Source organism: Camelus bactrianus, chromosome 6, assembly GCF_048773025.1.
Source record: "Camelus bactrianus isolate YW-2024 breed Bactrian camel chromosome 6, ASM4877302v1, whole genome shotgun sequence".
Lineage (NCBI taxonomy): Eukaryota > Metazoa > Chordata > Mammalia > Artiodactyla > Camelidae > Camelus > Camelus bactrianus.
In genome coordinates this window covers 61,972,419-61,994,546 of record NC_133544.1, presented here as the reverse complement: position 1 = coordinate 61,994,546, position 22,128 = coordinate 61,972,419, and the positions used below count along the sequence as shown (strand labels likewise).

The 22,128-nt window shown below is 42.7% G+C and overlaps 1 protein-coding gene and 1 long non-coding RNA gene across 5 annotated transcripts in view; one reads left to right on the top strand and one right to left on the bottom strand.

Annotated features, from left to right (window-relative positions):
• Positions 1-22,128, bottom strand: part of STXBP6 (syntaxin binding protein 6) — a 222,264-nt gene that overhangs the window by 3,170 nt on the left and 196,966 nt on the right. For 3 of the 4 annotated variants that reach the window (XM_074365698.1, XM_045522637.2, XM_045522640.2), the window contains 2 exons: positions 5,009-5,166; positions 2,381-2,480 (listed from right to left, as the gene is read on the bottom strand). In XM_074365698.1, the coding sequence (XP_074221799.1) occupies positions 2,381-2,480; positions 5,009-5,166 (258 nt within the window). The remainder of the gene's footprint in view (positions 1-2,380; positions 2,481-5,008; positions 5,167-22,128) is intronic. The other variant, XM_010963022.3, reaches the window with a different exon arrangement.
• On the top strand, positions 37-16,734 carry LOC123619123 (uncharacterized). Its single transcript, XR_012507568.1, has 3 exons — positions 37-190; positions 6,564-6,649; positions 15,278-16,734. It is a non-coding gene; the product is annotated as an uncharacterized LOC123619123 (long non-coding RNA).

The window sequence follows — 22,128 nt, the reverse complement described above, 5'->3', positions numbered from 1 at the left end:
TGATGGTGGTGAATGTGTCCAGGTCCCGGAGGATGTTCTGTGATGTTCCTTTCATTTCACTGAAGGAGCAAATGGAAAAGGCAAAGCGCAGGCAGAACAAGCGACCTACCCTACAGATCAGTGGGAGTAGAGCAGAGGCCTCTGGGCTCCCAGGTTGGTGGTTATCCAGGAAGACCAACACTCCTCAAATGTAAGTATTTACTGACATCTCATAAAGTATTACAAATCACCAGCTGTAGAGAAACAGTCTGCAATAAGCCACGTAACATCCTGGACATTCAGTGAGGTCCAGAGCACTTGACAGAATGTGTCACTGAGCACGGCTGAACAATAGACCAAATTCAGACCTTGATTTACTACTCCCACTGGTGTTTGAGAAATGTTGTTTATTGAAACATAAGGTCTTTATAAATGGGAACACCAGATACCACTGTATCATGCAATAACTTCCCAAGCCAGCTGGAGCCCACGTTGATAAATATTTAAGGAAATGTATGCAGGTACAAAACATAAAAGTAAACCTGATACTGCATTCCTTAGCCAGATTCTTACCAAGGAGCCCATACGCTGGTGTGAAGCAGAAGGCAGGGCGGAGGCTGACCTATGGGAGTCCTTGTGTGTCCAGCGTCTGTTATTAGGGATTGACTCTGAGGTTGGGGCTGGAGTGACTGGGAGTAGTCGTGTTGCTAAATCAGTCTCTATTTGGGAAACCTTAGCTCTGGGCGCGTCTGGCTGGTGAAGCCATCCTAAACCACGGACCTTCAGTAGTGCTGACACCAGCAGTCAATGGTCAGATGGTGTTCATGAAGTCCCGAGTATGCCCAGGCTGCCCTGCTAAGTGCTGTAGGTTTTTGCCAAGAAGGATGGAGGTGGTTACTAACTCCTGACCTCGGAGACTTTATAGTTCAGGAAACATGGTGGGTGGAAATGGCAGGGCCGGTGCTCTCCCTCAGATCCGTCCCACCCCTCAGCCACGCTCGGAGCCCCTCCCCTGTGTGGCCTCCACTTCTCGCTTTGTCTCTAGGTTTTATACGTTATTTAGCAATGCAGACCCTTCAGATCCACACAGAGCTGTTTAGTATCATGCATAATGAATACCAACCATAAATATTTGATCAGTGCTGCTGTCCTGTTACTCACTGAGCTGTTAGCCTTCAGCTAATGGGCTTGTGCCAATTTACCCACAGCCATTAATCCTCGGCAGTGATCGTGCTGCTGCTCACACTGGGCCCTGGTCACCACTCCAGTGCAGCTGGAACTGATGCTGAGGGAGTCCCAGCTGGGCAGGGCCGTGCCAGCTCAGCTTTACAGACATGCAGCTGGTTTGGACATTTTGCCATTTGAGGTATTTTTGTGGGAAGTGCCAGCACTCTTTATGCTACCTAATTTTTTTTTTCTTTAATTTCCTGGGAGTTAGAAGCTTTAGAATATGGAAGGCAGGGTACTGTTGCTTCCCTGCTGCAAATTGCTGTATGACCTTGAGCTCTAAAGTCACGACTGCTCGGTGCCTCAGTTTTCTCATGTCTGTAAATATCTCCAACTCAAATGCTTATGGATTAATTTTGATGTCAGAGTTCCTATACAAGTTAAAAATTTCCTTCTGCTATTTTTTTTTAAACACATGGAAAGCTTTCTCTTTCAAAACTGTAAATAGCCCCATCTTAGTAACAACAGCAATCGTGGAGAAAGCCATTACTCACACTGGGGGTGTTCTTTAAGAGGCCTGGGCTCCTGAGGTCCCTTCTGGCTCAGACCCACGGGAAGCAGATGAGTGTAGTAGGGACAGAGGCAGCCATTCCTGGCCAGTGAGGGAAATGCCACTTACCACTCCCTCCCCCACAAACGTGGGCTTGTGCAAAATAGGGCAGATCACTGCTCCTTTCTGGGGGAAATGTCATCTGAGGATGCCTAGGTGTGGGTACCGCTCTCGCCTGCTGACTCACCAGCCGAGGCGGGTGTCAAAGCACCGTGCACACTGCAACGCTGTGCTTTTTGGGGCAGGGAGAGAGAGCAGGCCTGCTCTCTGGCCTCTCCTGAGATCTGAGACTGTGCCAAGCCCACAGCTCAGGAAGGAACCATGCTTCTCCAAGCCAGGCTGAAGGGAAGTGGGGGAAAGGGGATGCAGGTACATTTCTATCAGCTTTACAGGAGGCAAGCAACCAGGTATCTTGATGGCAGGATCCTGTGAAGGTGATTCACTCACTAATGTACCTGGATCACTGTCGGGGTCCTGGGAAAAGCCTAGGAGATCCTCTTCTATTGCAGTCTAGAAGGTGTGCCCTACTCTCCAGCTGGGGTTGTGTGTCCTTATTAAGCCAGGGAGTCCAAAGGAACTGTAACCCAGAACTGCCTCGCTCTGTTAGGGCTCTAACGTACGTACTGTGTGTCAACTTCTGAACATAGCCATGCTGGGGGGAGCGGAAGGCCTGGGTTCCATTTCTGAACTCTCTCCTTACCAGTAGGCCTGGCGGAGTCTCAGCCTGTAAATGATACCATCGTGGTCAGCCTATGCCAAGGGGACAGATCAGTCCTAGTCCCTGGGAAAATAGCCACACCTTATTACAAGGGGTCAGTCTCCTTGTTAGGAACCCTGCCAATGCTGTGATTCATAAGCACACGTCCGTTTTAGAAAACCACAAGTCTGGCTGCCATAGTGTCTTTCTCACACCTCCTCAAACGTACTAACAGACACTAGCAGCTCCCGAACCTGCCCTAATAACACCCCCTGGAGGGGAAATGAGAGTAAGTGGAGACTGCCCCACTTACTCATCTGTCTCTAGCAAAGCAGGTAACTGGCTGGCACGGTCCTCCCAGTGGGCAGGGCCCCCTGGGCCGTTGGTGGCCTCGTCAGCTTCTGTTCTGACAGGTCCAGTTTTTAAGGGCCGCTCTGTGTCTAGACAGGATCGGCATTCAGCAGGATGCCTACTTTGGAGGACACAAAATCTTCACCTCCAGTCCCTCCCCATCCCTGTGCTGGGATCCTGGGTCACGTTCCTCCAACCCCCTATGGTTCTCAGCATATGACCAATTAGGGCAGGTTCGGCAGAAACCATTTTTATGGAAATATAACTAGTATTAATTGAGGTTTATATGCAGCAAGTATGGCGCTAACAGATCTGAAGGTCTGAGTGCACTCAGTTTGCTCAGTGCCCTAGGACAGAGGTGCTACTACTATTAACTGGCCCTCTTTTGCTGATGAGGAAGCTGGGGCTTCGAGAAATTGAGCCCTTATCCAAGGTCACTGAGACGGTAGACCAAACACAAGACGTTAACTGCCATGCCATACTGCCTCCCCAGCTGCCTAGCAGACTTGGCCACAGTGTCAGGGAAACGGTGACTGAGGCCAGGAATTCTAGCCGTATGGTTAGCTTATCCCAGCCACTATTTGTACATCAGAGGCGGACGCCGACATGGATGACCTCCAAGTATTGTCTGTTCTACCTTAGAAGAGCGGTTTCACAGACTTCCTTGGTAACCTGGTCTATGGTTTAATCATCAACCTACACTCTTGTTTTAGCAAAATGTTATCAGTGCACTACTGAGTGTCCTCTTCTGTCTGACAAGACAGAAAAGGGAACTGCCTGCATTATCACCCTTCCCAGACTTGAGGACAATTATTAAAAAATAATTCCCTTGAGCTTTTCTCTTCCCCAGATCAACACTTTAAATGTTTCCCCAGACTTCCACTGCCCATCTCAACCCCCACCACTTAAATCACTACACTTGCTGTTGCTATAAATGAAGCTGGGTGGGAATTCTAGCATCCCCATTCCATCATCATTCCTGCATCACAAAGGCTGGAGAAGGGAGGAGGGGAACCTTAATTCTGAGCTCACTCACTCTGTGACAGCCACGGCAAGCAAGGCTCTGGCCCCCAGCAAGGCTGCCTGCATTTTTGGCCAACTCTGAACTCCAAATGGGCCCTCAAGGCAGCAGTGCAGTAAGATGCTGTCATAATAGGGAACTGATGGCACAACGACACAGGTCTGTGCAGAAGGGCTGGAGGAAGGGGATGTGAGAAGCATCTGTTCAGATCCAGATCCACCAGGGAGAGACCACCCCGGCTCAGCTGGGGAGATTTTTCCCATTACTTTTCAGGTTGTCCATTCTTGTTTCCTCAGCAGAAGTGGGTTTTCTGTTAAAGCAAATTAGTTTTTTTTCCCTAAAGGTCACCTGAAAAGCATATCTGAAAGGCCAGATTATGAGTCTGAGATGCCAACAATTATCAGTTGTTGTTTCTGGAAACCTAAATTTGAATCACTAGCCAGAAAAGAACTTCGAATGTCCTTTGTATTTGTACTTTGATCTGAAGCACGAGAACAGTAATAAATCCTCTTTTATCACCTGACCAACAGGGCCTCTGTTTCCTTTGGTTTGCGCCTGCCTTAGACAGCTGGCTGCCTTACAATAAAAACTCTCCCTTACCCTTTTGAGAGGCAGATTCTTGGTGAGTGTGTGCACCAACGGCATCCTCTGGACCCAGAGGTGGTGGGAGTCTCGCAGGTCAGCCTTAGAGGTCCAAGGTCCCTGGTGAGGGGAAACTAGCCCCGAGGTGCCCTGTGCCCTGGACTACAGCTTGCTTTTCATATGATAAAGAGATAAGAACACAGGATGCCGGGCTCATGACCAGAAAGGGACAGCACAAAAAGAGTAAGCACAAGCAGCCCACAGTCCTTTCAAGCGCCGGCCAAGGTAGGGGGGACATTCTTAGACCTGCCGCCTCTCCTCACCCTCCATCCTGTTCCCTGGAACTTGAGCCTTAAACTTCCCAAAGATCCAAGATCAGAGACAAGGATGAAGATGTCAGGAAGGAGACTGGTTTAACCAAAGAAACGGGTCCAAGACGAAATCTTCCATGACTCTAGTACTTAACTAAGTAGTGGAAGGAAATTGCATAAAGGGGCCAAAGGAAAAAAGGAGGGCTTGATTTTGTACCTCCCATCATGGGAAATACACTGAAATACAGTTTTGGGCACCGAAGCTCCTTGACAACCTCTGCAGGACCCACCTTGTGTGCAGTTTCCGCAAACTGCTGGGCGCTGTTCTTCATGTCTTCCGTCTTCTCCTCTGCGCGGCCTAACCGTTCCCCGCGCTCGTTCAAGGCCTGGCTCGCTTTCTGTACTGCGCTGGTGACGCTGTCGGCCGCCGAGTGGAGGATGCTGTTTCCTGAAGGAGGACAGCAAGCACGTCAGAAGCTGGCTCAGCTGACCTACAGGGACAGACCCCTGCAGGGGTGAGCACCCTGGAAATCCTAACACGTTCACAGAATCATGCAAGTTCAGTGAGACACATCTGGATCTTAGGAGCACGTCCTCTTGACCTGGGGTTAGGTGAAAAACCACAGGAAAACTGGGCGCACGGAACTTCTCCAGATACAATGTCCGTATTCCTTTCAATGTTTCCCCTCCATTTTGCCCCTTCATCCCTAAATGTATGGCTCCGTGAGAAGCTCTGGATCAGCCTCATAGTTCAGAAGAGACACGTTGGCTCCTGACCTTGAATCCTAAGCCATGGCCTGGTTGGCTGGGCCTCTCTGCCTCCATCTCTAGGACATGAAATACGGGGCCTTGGCACTGCGCTTAGCCAGCAGGTAGGAAACAGTGACAGAAACCTGTCCTAGAAGAAACTTAGCACTCCCAGATTCACGAGTGATGATACTGAGAAAGCTGAAAACCATCACGTTTCAGACAGTTACGCAGCCCTGACATCCCATTTGCCAGGACCGGGAAACAGAATTCAACAGTGAAGAACTTGCAGACGCAAAACCCACTGAGACCTAGCAACTCGGAATATTACAGCCAGGGGAAATTGATGGCTGTATTTTGTTAACACTGAGTGGAAGATAATTTAAGTGGCATTTTATGTAATAGCTTTATGTTTTTGAGTAAGTTTATTACATCATTTAACTTTGTACCTGGGATGGATACATCTAGCCACAGACAGCTTTTAATAGAAATGTAATTTCCACTGGTCTCAACTGCAGAAGTGTCCTAATTCCTCCTCCGTGGGAACAGTCTGTGGTTTGTGGAAAAGGATCTCAGGCGAAGAAAGTACCTGGCCCCGAGGAAGCACTTTGTAAATTGTTCTCCATTTTTCTTCTTTAGGGATGGATTTTAAGGGTATGCGCTAAGGGGAGGAGAATGGAGTTAACTTACTATTACTCAGCTGCATCAGGCCCTATAGGAGCCAAGATAAATCAGCACAGATGGATAGGGACCAGAGGAGATGTGGCTCTGGAGAAACCTGATTGAATGCAAGGGCTGGAATGGAAATGCTAGGTCTTCAGAACACATTTAGGAGGAATAATCCGGGTCCCCCTTTGCTCTCACATCACGACTCTGATGATAGCCTATACTATTGCCTAACATTTGAGTAGCATTTTGCAGTCATAAAGCATCTTCACAAATGTTTCATTTGATTGTCACAGAAATTCTGTGGAAAGACCGAGACTAGTTGAGGCTCTGTGGCTTGCACAAGATCACATCACTGGGGAAGTGACACAGCTAGCACTGGAACCTGGTTTCCTAATGCCTTTTCCTGATTCTGTACCCTTCTCTTTGCAGGTACGGCATTGATCCTGGAAAGCAATCACTGTGACAGAACTGTGAGCAGACCAGCATAGATAGGTTCTGACAGGTTATTTCCCAAGGTAACGCCTGACTGTCTCTGTCCTCAAGGTACTCCTCTTGGTAAATGAAGAGTTATTGCCTAAGCTGCACTGCAGGTCTGGTGCTCCCAGGAAGGAGCAGGCCGATGGGATGGGATGGGAAGATGGAGAAGGGACTGAAGGTGCAGGGGGTGGGGGTGGGGGTGGGGCACGAGAAAATCTCCTCCCTTTCTTGCTTCCTTCCTCATATCCACACTTAGCCACCAGAGGCTGAAGACAAGATGGGGCAGGGACGCTGCAGCTTCATAGCCGGGAACAGCTATATTAAACCAAAGGGATTTTAGAGTTAGTTGCCATAAAATGAAGAGGGTATATGGAATTGACCCTGACGATGCCCTCAAAGCCATCTGTGTTTCTGCAGTGAATCTGCTCTGCGTAAGCCATACTGCTGTCCTGTCATGACTTCCTTTTCGTCTCGTACAAGATGTCAGATCAACACTACCCCAGTTTTATATGAGAACTATTTAACCAGCAGTTGTTACAACTAAAAGAGAACCAAATGTTTTAACTGTAAGAGGGAACCAAACACTGTCTTCAATAAAAAATCTACCTTCAGTTATTTTCAGGCATGAAGATGGATTTGAACCCATCTCATTGCCTCTGTTGAAATGTCCTCTCCTGGTTTCAATTCTACCCATATTTCAAGCTCAGTGAAGTCCCATCACCTTTCTCAAGCTTCAGGTCAGTTCCATTCTCTTCTCAACTTCGTAAGAACTGTCTGTGTCCTTCTTGGGCACCTGATCAGACACAGTCGTGGGCAACTCTTCTACCTCATTTCTTCACCTGTAGGTGCAGTGACTTCCTAGCTGGATTGTAAATTCCGAGACGGGCCCCTTTCACTCTGTTGACAATTCCCTAAGTATTCAAAATCTTCCTCTTGACTTGGGTCTCCTGCTTGTTTACTCTCTTCTGAGATCTTGCAAATGCTGTAATTCCAGGGATCTGTCCTTGGCCCTCTTCTCTTTCTCACTCTGCAGACCCTTCCTGGCACAGTTGTACTCAGCTCATGGCTTCAGTGACCAAACTTCTCTCTCTTTCTGGGTTGGGCTGCTGAGGCTGCAGACCCAGACCCATGTTTTCTTACTGGACAACTCCAGGTGAGTGATCCAAAGTCACCCTGAATTCATTATGTATATACCTGACCCACTGTCACCTGCTTTCCCTTTGGAGCCCCCTGCTCAGCTGTCACACCTGTTTTCCCTTTGGGGCCCCCTGCTCAGTGAATAACCCCACTATCTGCCCAGCGTGCTCCCCCATTCAGAAACCTGGGAGTCCAGTCCAGATTCCTCCCTCACCTTTACCACATACGACAGGTCACCTCCTATCCAGCTCTCTACTCTTGGCCCTCGGCCACCTTCATCGTCTCTGTATTGTCCAGTCCCTCTTGCCCTCAGAGTTACAGCAGTAGCCTTTTGTTGTCCCGTGCCCTCACCACCTTTTCTGGTCCATCTTCCACACGCTTCCATACTAAACTTTTTTTAAATTTATTTAACTGTAATCGATGTATGGGGTTGTGTTAGCTTCAGGTTATTTTCACGGTTGGTTATTATCAGATATTGAATGTAATTCCCTCATAGTAAACTTTTAAGTAGGCAAATCCGATACCATCTGCTCACTAATTCCAAGGTAAAGTTGAGACTTCTGCCCTGCCTCTCTCTCAGCTCATCTCTTAGAAGCCCATCCATTTTCCCTCCTCCCTAGCATTCCCTAATCCTACGTCTTGCCAGATTACCTAAATGTTCACAGATGTGTCATGTTTCTTTTACTTACATGCTTTCATGCTGACTGCTACCTCTGCCTGACCTCTGCTCTCATTTCAGCCTCCCCACTTACTCCTGTGCTTCAGTACCCTTCAGACCGCTCTCCTAGGAAACTCTGTCATGTCTAGCCTGCCCTGTACCATAGGTTCCCCCAGCATACACATTACCTTGTGTCTGTTTCAGATGGTGCATTTATTACGATGCCTGTAATTGTTGGGTATCTAGTGTGCCCTCCTTGAGGGCAGGGACTGTGCCTCTCTCATTTATGTATCTCCAATCCATGATACACAGGAGACACTCAGTAAATACTGGCTGACATAGAGACAGGAGGTATATATCATCCTTCTAATGCTTTCTCCATGGCTTAGCAGAGGGTTGGACACATGATTGATGCTGCTACATGATCTAACTAGGTTCTGAAATTCTAAACTTGCCAAATGACTAAGGATTTATTTAGTCTGTGTCTAATGAAGCCAACTATCTCATCTAGAGATTGTGCCAGGAATTCAATGAATTAAGTCAACAACAAAATGCAGAAAGGGGAATGCTATTGCTATAGTAAAAGTAAAGGGAGAGCTTATTAAAAAAAATCTGTTGTGCTTATTAGCCTTAAAATAAAGAACTTTAAGGTATAAAAATAATAGAAGTTAAACAGCTTCGTAAATCCAATGCAGAAATAACAGCTGCCTGAACACTTACTACGGTCTAGGCACTTACTAAAGTCTGCTGCTCACAACAACCTTATGTGTTGGGCATGTCACTGATCCCATTTTTACAGATGGGAGCACCAATGAACACAGAGAGGGTTGGCAGTGCGCCAGGGATCACACAGGAAGTGAACAGCAGAGCTAGGTTCTGAACCCAGGCAGCCCAGCCGCAGAGCCAGTTCTCTGACGCACTGTTTCATTGGCTCTCCATGGGAATTCTCTTGTGTTGAGATTAATGACAGTCTGCATTAACTATATGGAATGACTTCAGTGTACTAGTTCCTAAAGCATTTCTTTAAATCACAACACAAACGAACACATCTTGTCATTATTACAAGCTAAAAAAACTTACTATAGAAAATTTAGAATACATTTTACTATAAAAAGGCAATAAAATTGTATAATACTCAATTGCTTAGTGATAACCATATTTACATTTATGGTACCTTTCATTCCAGTAAATTTTCTAAAACAACGTTGAGACCATACTGTATTTATTTAGTACTATGTCCTATTGTGGGTACTTTCCCATGTCACGAAGACTTCTTTGAAAATACTGTTTATAAATGGCTACATGACACTTGTAATTTTTTCAGTTAGTTCCCTTTTAGAGATATTGGGTGTGTGTCCAAAAGTGTTTGGTCTTTAGTTCTTTCTTTCCTTCCTCCTGGCCTTATTTATTTAGGTAGCACTGGCTTTCATCATGTTTCCTGTGTACACCACTCTATTTTGACTTCTATATACACTGTAGTGTGCTCACCACCAAGTTTAGTTTCCATTTGTCACCGTACAGTTGACCCCCCTTCATCCAGTTCATCCTCCCTCAACCTCCTCTTTCTCTGGTAGCCACTACTGTGTCTCTGCATCTGTGTGGGGTTTTTTTTAATTTTAATTAAAAATATTCCACATGAGTGAAATCATACTGTATTTTGTCTCTCCTTGACTATTTCACTTCATATAATACTCTCAAGGTCCATCTGTGTTGTCACAAATGGCACCATTTCATCATTTTTTATAGCTGAGTTCCGTTGCCTGTCTGTCTGTCTCTCTCTATATAAATACCATATTTTCTTTATCCATTCATCCATCAGTAGGCTCTTAGGTTGTTTCCATATCTTGGCCTCTGTAATTAATGCTGCAGTGAACATAGAGGTGCAAATATCTTTTTGAATTAGTATTTTCATATTCTTCAATAAATCCCCAGAAGTGGAAGAGCTGGATCATATAGTTCTTAATTTTTTGAGGAATCTCCATACTGTTTTCCATAGTGGCTGCATCAATTTACATTCCCAGTAACAGTGCATGTGGGTTTCCTTTCCTCTACACCCCCCCCAACACTTGTTATTTCTTATCTTTTTGGAAAATAACCATTTTAATGGGTATGAGGTAATATCTCATTGTGGTTTTAATTTAAATTTCCCTAATGACTAGCAGAATTAAGAAAACAATCCAATTTACCCTGGCAACAAAAAGAATAAAATACCTAGGATTAAATTTAACAAAGGAGGTAAAAGATCTATACATTGAAAACTGTAAGACACTGTTGAAAGAAGTTGAAGAAGACACAAAGATATTCTTTGCCATGGATTGGAAGAATTAACATTGTTAAAATGTCCCTATTACTAAAGGAATTTACAGGTTAAATGCAATCCTTATCAAAACCCCAATGATATTTTTCACAGAAATAGAACAAAAAATCCTAAAATGTGTATGGAACCACAAAATACCCCAAACAGCCAGAGTAATCCTGAGAAAAAAGAACAAAGCTAGAGGTATCACACTCCCCGATTTAAAATTAGACTGCAAAGCCATAGTAATCCAAACAGTATGGTACTGGTGGAAAAACAGGCGTACCGATCACTGGTACTGAATTGAGAGCCCGGAAACAAATTTACACATACACGAACAATTAATCTGCAACAAGGGAGCAACGAATATGCAGTAGAGAAATGACAGTCTCTTCAATAAATGGCACTGGGAAAACTAGACAGCCACATGCCAGAGAATGAAACTAGACCACGATCTTACACCATACACAAAAATCAACTCAAAATGGGTTAAAAACTTGAATGTAAGACCTGAAACCATACAACTGCTAGAAGAAAACACAGGCAGTACACTCTTTGACCTTGGCCTTAGCAGTATCTTTCTTGATATGTCTTTGCAGGCAAGGGAAATAAAAGCGAAATTAAACAGATGGGACTACATGAAGCTAAAAAACTTGTGCACAGCAAAGAAAGCCATCAACAAAACAAAAAGACAACTTAATGAATGGGCAAAGATATCTGCAAATCATATATCTGATAAGGGGTTAATATAGAAAATATATTTGAAACAACTTAGTAACAGTAAAAAATGAAAAAATGAGCAGAGGATCTGAATAGACATTTTTCCAAAGAAGACATACAGATGGCCAACAGGTACATGAAAAGATGTTCACGATCACTAATCATTAGGAAAGTTTTACTTTTTAGAGTGAGGCTACGGTTTCTTTCTTGCATTTACATGCACACACACACAATCTTTGTCCACATCTCTGATAATTCTTAGAGGTTAAACTGCTGATTCAAAGGACATACAGGAGAAGCTCCTGTGCTTGGGACCCTTCTAGTCCTTACTCCATGCACCTCTTCGTCTGGATGTTTATTTGTATCCTTTATAATAAACTGGTAAACACAAGACACAAAAAAGGACCTAACATTTTTGAGGTTCTTGGCGCATGCTAAAAATTGCTTCCCTGAAAGACTCATTCAATGTTCAAAACTCCTCATTTGAGTGCCCACAATGTGCCAGGCAGTGTTGTGTTGACACACTGGCAGAATGATGCTGAGGGAGTGATTTAACTGCTCTAATCTTTGGTTTCCTCGACTGTATCATCCACCTCACATGGCTGTTGGGGACATGAAGATAAGGATTAATACAAAGTGCCTGCAGGTGCTCAGTAGCTGTTTGTCCCTTCACCTCCCTAAGATCACATCTGTTCTCCAGAAATTTTGGAAAAATTGCACAGCCCCACCCAGTTCCTTTGCATGTCTATTTCTCTTTTTATCCTGGGGCCAAGTGTCTTGAGGCTCCCAGGAGACACTCAGATCTTTGTATACCTGCTGTGTGCAGTTCGGTGTGCTGCTCAGAGAGAGTGGAACACACGCTTATTAAATCAAGGTATGCTTTGTTAAGCAGAATGCGTAACTCAAAAGTTGGGGCCCATCATATTGTGCTCAGTTAAAGCTGGAAATAAAACAGTCTCCTGAGGCAGACAGAACAGTAATTCTCTCTAAATAGGCAGGAAGCATATTAATACCCAAATTTATTCAAGCAGTCTGAAAAGAGGCTGTCAGCCACTGCAAATAAAGTCAACTACCTTTTGAATTATAGTCTCTGAGGACAGAGCAGGGACCAGTCTTACTTCATTGATGTTACATTCACATTGGCTCTACTCAATATGTGCTTTTAAAAAAATTATGTTGGTATCTTTTACATTAAGTGATTGAGAAGGTTTTACTGAGAGCAATTTGAGATAATGCTATAGCATTGTATTCAGTCACTGAAGACAATTAAAAGAAATCTGAATGTATAGGAAAATGAGGGAAGGAGAGTAAGATATATTGAAAAGTGACAACAGAAGAGAAAGAAGAGGAAAGATTTTTTTAGAAGCACACAAACCATGCCAACAACTGTAAACATTGTTTGGTTTTTTTTACTATCTCCCTAGCGTTCAGGTTGTATCTTGGTAATCAAAATTTCTAATTCTATGGCTAGTAAAGAGGCAATTTAAACAATTTCAGTAGCTACTTCCTATATCAAATATATATGTAGATATTTGAAATGCAGAATACTCATTTGGAGAAAAGTAGAAAAATCACCTAAAGATAGGCGATTGATCAAACTTTGCCAGTCTGTACTCAGTGCTGAGGAAACATGGTCATTGCAGGGCGCTCTTTAAAACTGAAATCTGGTAATAGTTTTGTGTGGACTACTTGTATTCTGCAATCAACCACTTAGGAATAACTGTACAATAAAGCCCCATTTTTCCAAACTAACTTAAAGAAAGACCAGTTGTGGGGAAAAAAAATTTAGGTTTTAATATAATAAACTCAAAAAAGTTGGCAGGGAGATCTATTATATGAAACCTGTTAATAGGCCAGGAACATCAGTAACTCTCATATTGTATTCCCAAAGTGTTCAATGATAATTTATTCCTTGAATAGATTAAATAGTCCGTATTCTATTCTTGTCTATAGTATTAATTTTTTTTAAGCACAACTATTTTCATGGGTACGTAAGGTTCACTTAAGTCTGGTCCAGTACTGGAAACAAATTAATTTTATTGGATACAAATCTATGGGATTCATCCAAGATGTTTTTTTCTTTCCTTTTTCTGCTTCCAATTTTCATTGCTCAGGTCTCTATCACTAGGGGCCATTTTAGCAAAAGAAAAGAAAAGTCCCATGGAAACTTGGTTCCCAGACCGCAGGGTCCCTTCTCAGTCCTAAAGGCGCTCGGAACCACTAACACGCAGTGCTGCGTCCCAGCGTGAGCAGGCACCTCCTCCCCAGACGGTGGTAATTCGGTTGCATGGTAATCGTGATGCTTCCAGGGAGTTGCTGCTTAGGACTGTGTCTGCATTAAACATTTTATAAATGAATAATTTAAGTAAGAATGGTGATATTAACTTCTGCAAACAGTGATTAAATGCAGAGGCCTACCGGGTGAAATAAGTTGGTTCTTAATTCACAGACTCCATTAATTCTCTGAGAGCTTGGGTAAATTACCAGGTTCTTTCTACATTACATGGACTAATCAATACTAATCACACAGCTGCATCTCAGTGTTGGACAATCTCTAGGATTCCCTTTTGAGATAGGAGATTCTTCCAAAAGGTTAAATTTCACTTGTACTTTTGCTGTAGTGACTAATCAGATAAATTCTGTTACAAACCCAGGTTATGTTAGATCAAGCCTTTCCAAAAGGAAGAGTTGTTAACCCATGCTGGGCACGGATGCGGTGCGAACATCAGCCAGTCACTCACAGAGACAGCTGCAGTTCGCTGAATGGTTACTGTGTGCTGGTGCCGTGGGAACTCGTCAAATCCCTCAGAGGAACCTATTCTTAACCTACTTTACAATTAAGGAAACAAGTGCTCAGAGAGGGGAGATAGCTTGCCCAAGGTCACCCAGATCTTGACCTCAAAGCTCTTTTTTAAAAACCATTTTTAAATAAAAATTGTATACATATAAGGAATACAAGATGCTGATTTTATATACATGTAAATAGTGAAGTGATCATTACAATCAAGTTAGTTAACATAGCCATCTCCTTATATAGCTGCCATTTTTTCCTTTTTTTTTTGTGGTGAGAGCACCTGAAATCACTCTTTAAGCAAACTCCCCGTGTTCAATACAGTGTTATTAACTACAGTCATCATGCCGTGCATTAGCTCTGTGGACTTCCTCATCTTACATAGCTTCACCTTTGTACTCGGGACCAGCACCTTCCCATTTCCCCCACCTCCCTGCCTTGGTGGCAAGACACAGAAAGAAAAAACCCTGCATGATCTCACTTATATATGGAATCAACAAAAGTCGAATACATAGAAGCTGAGAGTTGACCTCAAAGCTCTGAATGACTGTGTCAGCATTTCCCAAAGTGGTCCTGTGGTTTAACAAAGTGCTACATAGAAAACTCAATTCTGTAGTAAATGGCTTTACGAAATGGCTTTCTAGCTGGCTCCTTAATGCAGAACTTTAGAAAACCCTGAATATATGAATGTAAACTGTTAATCAAAAAGTGGTAGAGGTGGAAGCAGGAAAGCTCTGTGAGCAGAATTTCCCAAACATGTTTATTCCCAGATAATCTCGTTTTGCAGAGATGATTTTAGTAGTCTGGATTTCTGCAGAATCTGTTTTGGGAAATGCTACAATAAACTATACTGACTCCTAAGTTAAAGAAGGAAAAATAAATAAATCCAGGCTGTCCTCATCAACTAAGCAACAGATGGACAAGTCATGTAATTACATTAAAAAGGCTTGCTTTATAGAGGCAGCAGAACAGATATAGCATGCTGAGTGGCAGGTCCAGAATTATCTTTTGTCTTAAGTTGGTGGCTAATTTCAGGGACCATGAAATTTGTTTGTTGCCTGCAGCTGGATGACAAAGAAAAATGGACTCAGCGCTCAGGAGCACTTTGTAAACCCATAAACTCAAAAGTCCACTTGAAGGAGACCTTGAAGTTATCTATTGCTGGCGTTACCAAAGGAAGAAGAACAGACCATTCTATTAAGCAAACCTCTTCTGCTGGTGACGTTAAAATAATTTAGTGGAACCTCGGCCATTCCCAAGTCACAGGAATGTGCCATAGCCAAGGACTCAGCCCCTCCCTGTTCCATAAAAGGTTTGAGTTCATACTATGCTGTCAAATCACTGTCCCAATATTTTCAACAGCAGGGGTCAAACATTTAGGATTTTATTCATGTCCTTTAAACACTTAAACTTGAGATATATAGAGAAATCCACCAGTCTCCTTCAGTATTCATTTAAACTTGGTCCTTATGAAGATGTTCTGAGTCACAGGGCATCAGGAGAATGAATTCAAGGACACTTCTTTTGGTTCTCTTTTATTCAGAGAATATCAGGCTCTCAGAAGGGTGGCTGAAATGCAGCTGCAGAGAGGGAACCCTTGTTCTAAAGTTAACCTAAAATAGCTCTAAACTTGGTAAAATGGATTTTGTTCTCTGTCTTTGGTATATATGGCAATAAACTGGCTATGATCTGCTCTGCTTTTTATTACAGTTGGAAGCAAGTGCCTTTTACCATAAAAACCACAGTTTCAAGTCCTGATAGATACAATCTGAAAACCCTCCACAGTGCTACTAGCCAAAACAAATTCTGTTCAACATGTGAAGCTTGGTACTTGCTGGCTGTGTGACCTTGAACAAATACCTTGCCCTCTGTTTCCTCACCAGTCATGGAGTTGGTCTAGAACCTACCTCGTAAGGATGTGAAGAATAAATGAAGTTGTCCAAATGGAGTACTTAGTATAGTGTTGGGCACACGGCAGACACTAAACTTTAGCCATTACTGAAAAAAGAAACTTCAGGTATTTGGCACTAAAGTGTCTTTCTGTTAAGCTTTCCATTTAAGCTCATCTTTCCTTCCCTACTCTCTCACTCACCATGAACGTTCTTGAAGGAAGAGTCTACTCCTACTGTGACCTCTCATGCTCCCAGGCACCTTGAACTTTCAGTGCTGTGGCTTCCACCCCAATCTCCTAACATGGTCTCTCAAGCTCACCAATGACCTGTCAAGTCTATTGCCTAATTTAAGTTTCTTCCACTTGGCCATGGGACCACAAGTGGACTGACTATTCCTTTTTAAAAGTGGCTTTCTCCCTGGGCTTCCATGGCACACCATTTCTTGATTCTCTCCCCACCTCTCCCCATCACTTTGATTCTTCCCTGTCAGTTTCATTCCTTTCTTGGCTGGGGTAAGAGGTCGGAGAGGTCTGGGTTTGAGTGCGTCTCTGCTGCGTACTAGGTGTGTGACCTCAGGTTAACTTCTTAATCTCTATGAGCCTGTGTTTTCTCATCAGCCTCAAGGTGATAAAAACAGTACCTCTTTTTCAGAGTTTGTTTTGAGAATTAAATAAAATATGTATTTAGCCTAGCATTTGTAGTGCAGTCTGAACTCATACCTACTGTGGCATTAGTAATATCTGTCATTCAGCACATTTACTGTGGAATAAACAGGGGCCAGATACTATCTATATTTGTCTGCTTCTCAACCTTTACTGTAACATTAGCCCATTCTTTCCCTCCTCACCCTCTATGTGACCCTTTATTCCTCTTCCTCCTGAATTTACTGTGTTAGTTAGTGGCCCTCTGTCCACCCAGCATCCTACATTCAGTTCACCTTTAACTGTTAACTCTCCATCATACCCCGCATCCAAGTGTTGATGCAGTCCAGGGCATTTATCTCAGCTACAGTCAACTGAACTGGGTCCTTCCTAATCAAGTGCCAAGCTACTCATTTGCCACACCCAACAAACTCCAGTCTCTATCTACTGCCTAATTTTTTCCTTGACAAATTTTAGAAAATTGTTAAATTTTGATCAGTCTCTTTCTGTAGGTAGAGTATGTAATAAATGAATTTGTAAATAAATCAGTGTGAATAACAAGGAATGCTATGTCCAGCTCTGTCCCTAACGGTGTCCAAACATTAACAATAGCACTTTTTTTTGGTAACACTGGTACTTAAATGCAAGCCTAGCACTTAGATTTTGGTGGCCAACCTGTTTTCTGCTAGAAGAAAGCAAAGTTCTTCGGAAAGCAGTGGGTTCCATACCTTGGGGCAAAGAAAACTCAGAACGGCCTGACATATTTTATTGCCAGACAACAAAGATATTAAAGATACCTTCAGAGATGGTAGGGATAGCACCCAAAGAGAAGCCAGTTTAAAGCAGGTACTACTAGATAAGTTGTATATCCACTGTGATGTTAGAACATCAATAGCAATAAAAGTCGTAACAGTGAAGAGGATAACAATTATAATAATTTTATATAACTTTGTTGCAGCCATAACTGGTTAATGCTGAGTTAATAGAAAATGTACAAAAATGAAGTTGAAATCCAAAACAAGATTAACTATAACCAGATGCTTAATTTTTATTTGATTGCTGTTAATATGTAAAGATTATTAAAATACTTAGATGTTTTATTTCTTTTATGTATCTATCTATATGTGAAAGTATTACTTGTTTCTATCTGTGCCAGTAGCAGTAGGTAAATACAGGAAACTGAGAGTAAGCTAAGGCATTTCAGAAAGAATAGAAACTGTTCCAGCCTAAATGTCCATCAACTGATGACTGAATAAATATGATGTATTTTTATACAATGGAATACTATTCAGCCATAAAAATGGACAACACAACGCCATTTGCAGCAACATGGATGCTCCTGGAGAATGTCATTCTAAGTGAAGTAAGCCAGAAAGAGAAAGAAAAATATCATATGAGATTGCTCATATGCAGAATCTAAAAAACAAAACAAAATAAAACATAAATACAAAACAGAAACAGACTCATAGACATAGAATACAAACTTGTGGTTGCCAGGGGGATGGGAGGTGGGAAGGGACAGACTGGGATTTCAAAAAGTAGAATAGATAAACAAGATTGTACTGTGTAGCACAGGGAAATATATACAGGATCTTGTGGTGGCTCACAGTGAAAGAGAATGTGACAATGTATGTATGTTGACGTGTAACTGAAAAATTGTGCTCTACACTGGAATTTGGCGCAACATTGTAAAATGACTATGACTCAATAAAAAAAATGGTTTTTTTTTTTAAAAAAAAGAATAGAAACCGTTCCAGAAAGGATTGAAAGGTGTCAGTGGTCAGTGTGTTCTCTTCTCTAGAAATTTGGCTGTCTGTTGACACTAGATCACATTTGCCAGAAGAAACCCCTAGATAACTTGACCAATGATGACAAGATACATACCAGATCAGTGTATAATGACATGGTGGAGGATTATATAATGCCGGCCCAGCCAAGCAAAGGATACATCCCAGACAGACTCATGTAAAAACCATGGGCTTAACATAAGTGCGACTGATGTGAAATGAAGTCCAGTTACAGAAAGGGCCCAGTTAGATATCCAGGGACTCAGGCTGGAATCACTTTGGGAGACAGTATCATCAGGCTGTGTCCCATTGAAAACAAATTGTTTGGCAACCCGATTCCTCTAGACTCAGGAAATGTGGAAATAAGCGCTTTGGTTACATTTGGAAGATCTATGAAGAAGTAAAGAAGTAGCGAAGACATATATTAATAAACTCATGGTGTTGCTAGCTCATAACAGGTTTAAATATAATATTCTTTTAAGTATTGTAATTGTTATTTTTGCATATGTCTTATCTGTTTAAAGTATCTAAAGTATTCAGAATAATCAGTCCTGTTAGATTGTGATGAAGAACATTTAAAAGCTTAAGAAAATCTGATTTTCCAAGTTTTGTTTAGTAGAAATATTTAATAAATTAAGCATGAAACAAAGTGAAAAAAGTATTTCCTCTCCATGCACAAAGTCCTACCAATCTTCAAGGAACATAAACAGTATCTTCAAGCATGCTCTCTCTCCCTGCCCTGAGCCTCTGCACACTCTGGCTATTATTCAACTTGTGATGCACTTTCCTTCCTTGACTACCTGGTAATTCACACCCATCAGAGGTCACCCCGTCTTTTCCACATTTCCCTGCTAGTTTGTTTATTCATTGAAATGGTTTCTGGTCATCTTACTTGCCACAGGCAAAGGAGCAGGCTGAGAACACAGTCCTAGGTAAAGTCGACAAGCTCCCCTAACACACTGTCCTCACCTCCATGCCAGGCCAGGAGCTTGTCTCAAGAGGCACATCATGTATAGGTTCAAACAACGTATGGGTAGGTGTGTATGTGTTACGCATACACACACACACACACACACACACACAATTTAAAAATTGCCAGGCAATTAGCAAACAATGTGCTGCGATAGTGAATTCAAGGGAAGAGAAACTGACTTAGCTTCAGTGAGGGAGACCCGTCTGAAGAGCTAATGTTTAAGCTGTGTTGTGAAAAGACAAGCTGAGGCAAACCCATGGGCAAAGGCTTGAAAGGGGGGGGGGGACTTGTGTTCTAGGAACCAAAATACTAGTGCAGCTGTAAAAGGGGGAACATGCTTTGAGATGAGCCTAGAGAGAGAAGCAGGAGCCGGATTATGCAGGGGCTTAGGGACCGTGGTAAAGAGATGGATAGTAAGAGATTCTAGAAGCCACTGCAGAGTTTTAAAACGGGGGTAACCTGGACTGAGGTCAGTTTTTAAATTCTTACTCTGGCTATAGTCTGCGAACAGAAGCAAGAGAGAAAAGAGAATGAACAGGTGAGAAGCTAAGTAACTCAGGTAAGAGAGGATGGTGGCCTACAGTAGAATGATGTCAGTGGAGATGAGAGCCGTGGACAGATTTGAGACACACACCGAGGGACTGCATATGGTAGATGAGGGAAGAGGAAAAACAGCGAGTGAATCCCAGGTTTCCGACTTGAACTCGTGGGTATGTACACAGTGCAATTTACAAGATAGAAAAAGCTGCAGGAAAGAAAGTTCCTTGAAGGGTGAGTAGGCCTGAGAATCAAATATTTCACTTTAGATAATGTTATACTTAAGCTGTCTATGAGACATCTGAGTGAAGCCAGTAAGGCAAATCGATATTCTGATACGAAGCTCTGCAGAGGTCTGGGATGGAGATAAAGTTTCCAAGTCGTTGGCACAGAAGGAGAATGGGAGTGGGTAAGCTTACTAGGAAGCAACACTAGAGAGAGATGGGAAGAGCTCTCCAAACCACACCTTTAAAAATTTTATCATTTAGAGTAAGGTGAAGGTAAAGTGCCTGTAAGGGCACTGAGAGGAGATAGCCTGAGAGGCAGGAAGAAAACCAAGGTGAATTTGGCACAGTGGGATCTAAGTCAGGACAGTTCACCCAAGTGGCGCTACAGTGGTGTCAGGATAATTCAGCGGGAAAAGAATCGTCTTCAATGAGATGTACTGTGACAACTGGATGGCCACATGGAAAAGAATGAAGCTGGATCTGACCTCATACCACATACAAATTTAACTCAAAATGGATCAAAGACCTAAACATAAGGGCTAAACTATGAAAGTCTTAGAACATAGGCACAAATCTTCATCGCCTTAGACTGGGCAATGTTTTCTTAGATATGACACCAAAAGCACAAGCAACAAAAGAGTAAATTGGATTTCATCAACATGAAAAAGAAGGTTGTGCCCTCTCCTCCAAGCTTCCCTAGCACTTTATTCAACCATTACCATATTCAACCCATTATTATGATTACCAGGTTAAGTATCTGTTTAGCCAATTAGACTGAATTTCTTACATTTTCTCGTAAGAAAGACATTGTCGCCTCCTTATTTGTATATTTGGTATCAAGGCAAGTACCACCCATACATCCTATGCATTATGTAGCTAACACTACTGTATGAAAATAAACACATTTTTACAAATAGGAGATAAGACTACAAAGGGTGGAAAATAATAGAGAAACCTCACCAAGGAAGAAGAACCCATTAAGATTTACTAACATGGGGTAGGAAGTTAAATGGTCTTGGATTAAAACAATGAAAGGTTAAGTGGCTTGAGAACTTAATAGAGAACGAAGTCTGAGGTTTGAGCATCCTTCATAACAATCAAAGATGAATTTACTGTACTCTTTGACTTAAAAAAATATGTACGCCACAGTATGTGTCCAGCTCAAACTGTTTCTTAAGAGATGTTTTACCTCAAACTAATTCAAATGTGCCTCAAACCTACTGCTATTAAGCGATCAGGCTCTGGGAATTTAGCATGACTTCAAGTAAAACAGGCTGAAGCCCTTTTTGCTTCACATTGGAAAGTAACCTGGGGGTCATCTAATTCCTCAGAAAATTGTGGTCGGAGGGGTAAGCGAAAGGATTTGCTCAAGGTGCACCCCAGGTGACAGCAGAGCTGGACCTGGAAGCCGTGTTCGCTGGCTTGACGCTCAGTAAAGTTTTCAGCTCACTCATGGTCTTCAGCATTTAAGGAAAACACATGCAGAAGCTGAGAATCTGGCAACTGGTTTCCGTGAAACCACCCATGCTTGTGTCCCCTTTGGAAAGTGTGACCCTTACCTTTTGGAGAACTTCACCCCAGCGGGTATGTACACATACACCAGTTTGTGATTTCAGTGTATGTTACTACCCAGCTCTGATTTCATAAACATAAATCCAAGGGGAAAATCGTACATTTCAAGGCAAAGTGTATGTGTACATACCAACAGGGATATCTTACATGGCCAATATACGTGGGCCAAAGGACTGGAGAATCGTGGAGAAAACTTTCAATTACTGAAAGCTCTTCTGACAGTTCAGTCCTTAAACCGGCAAAGTGATGAGAATGCAACCATGCGCTGTGGGAAACCTCTTATCTT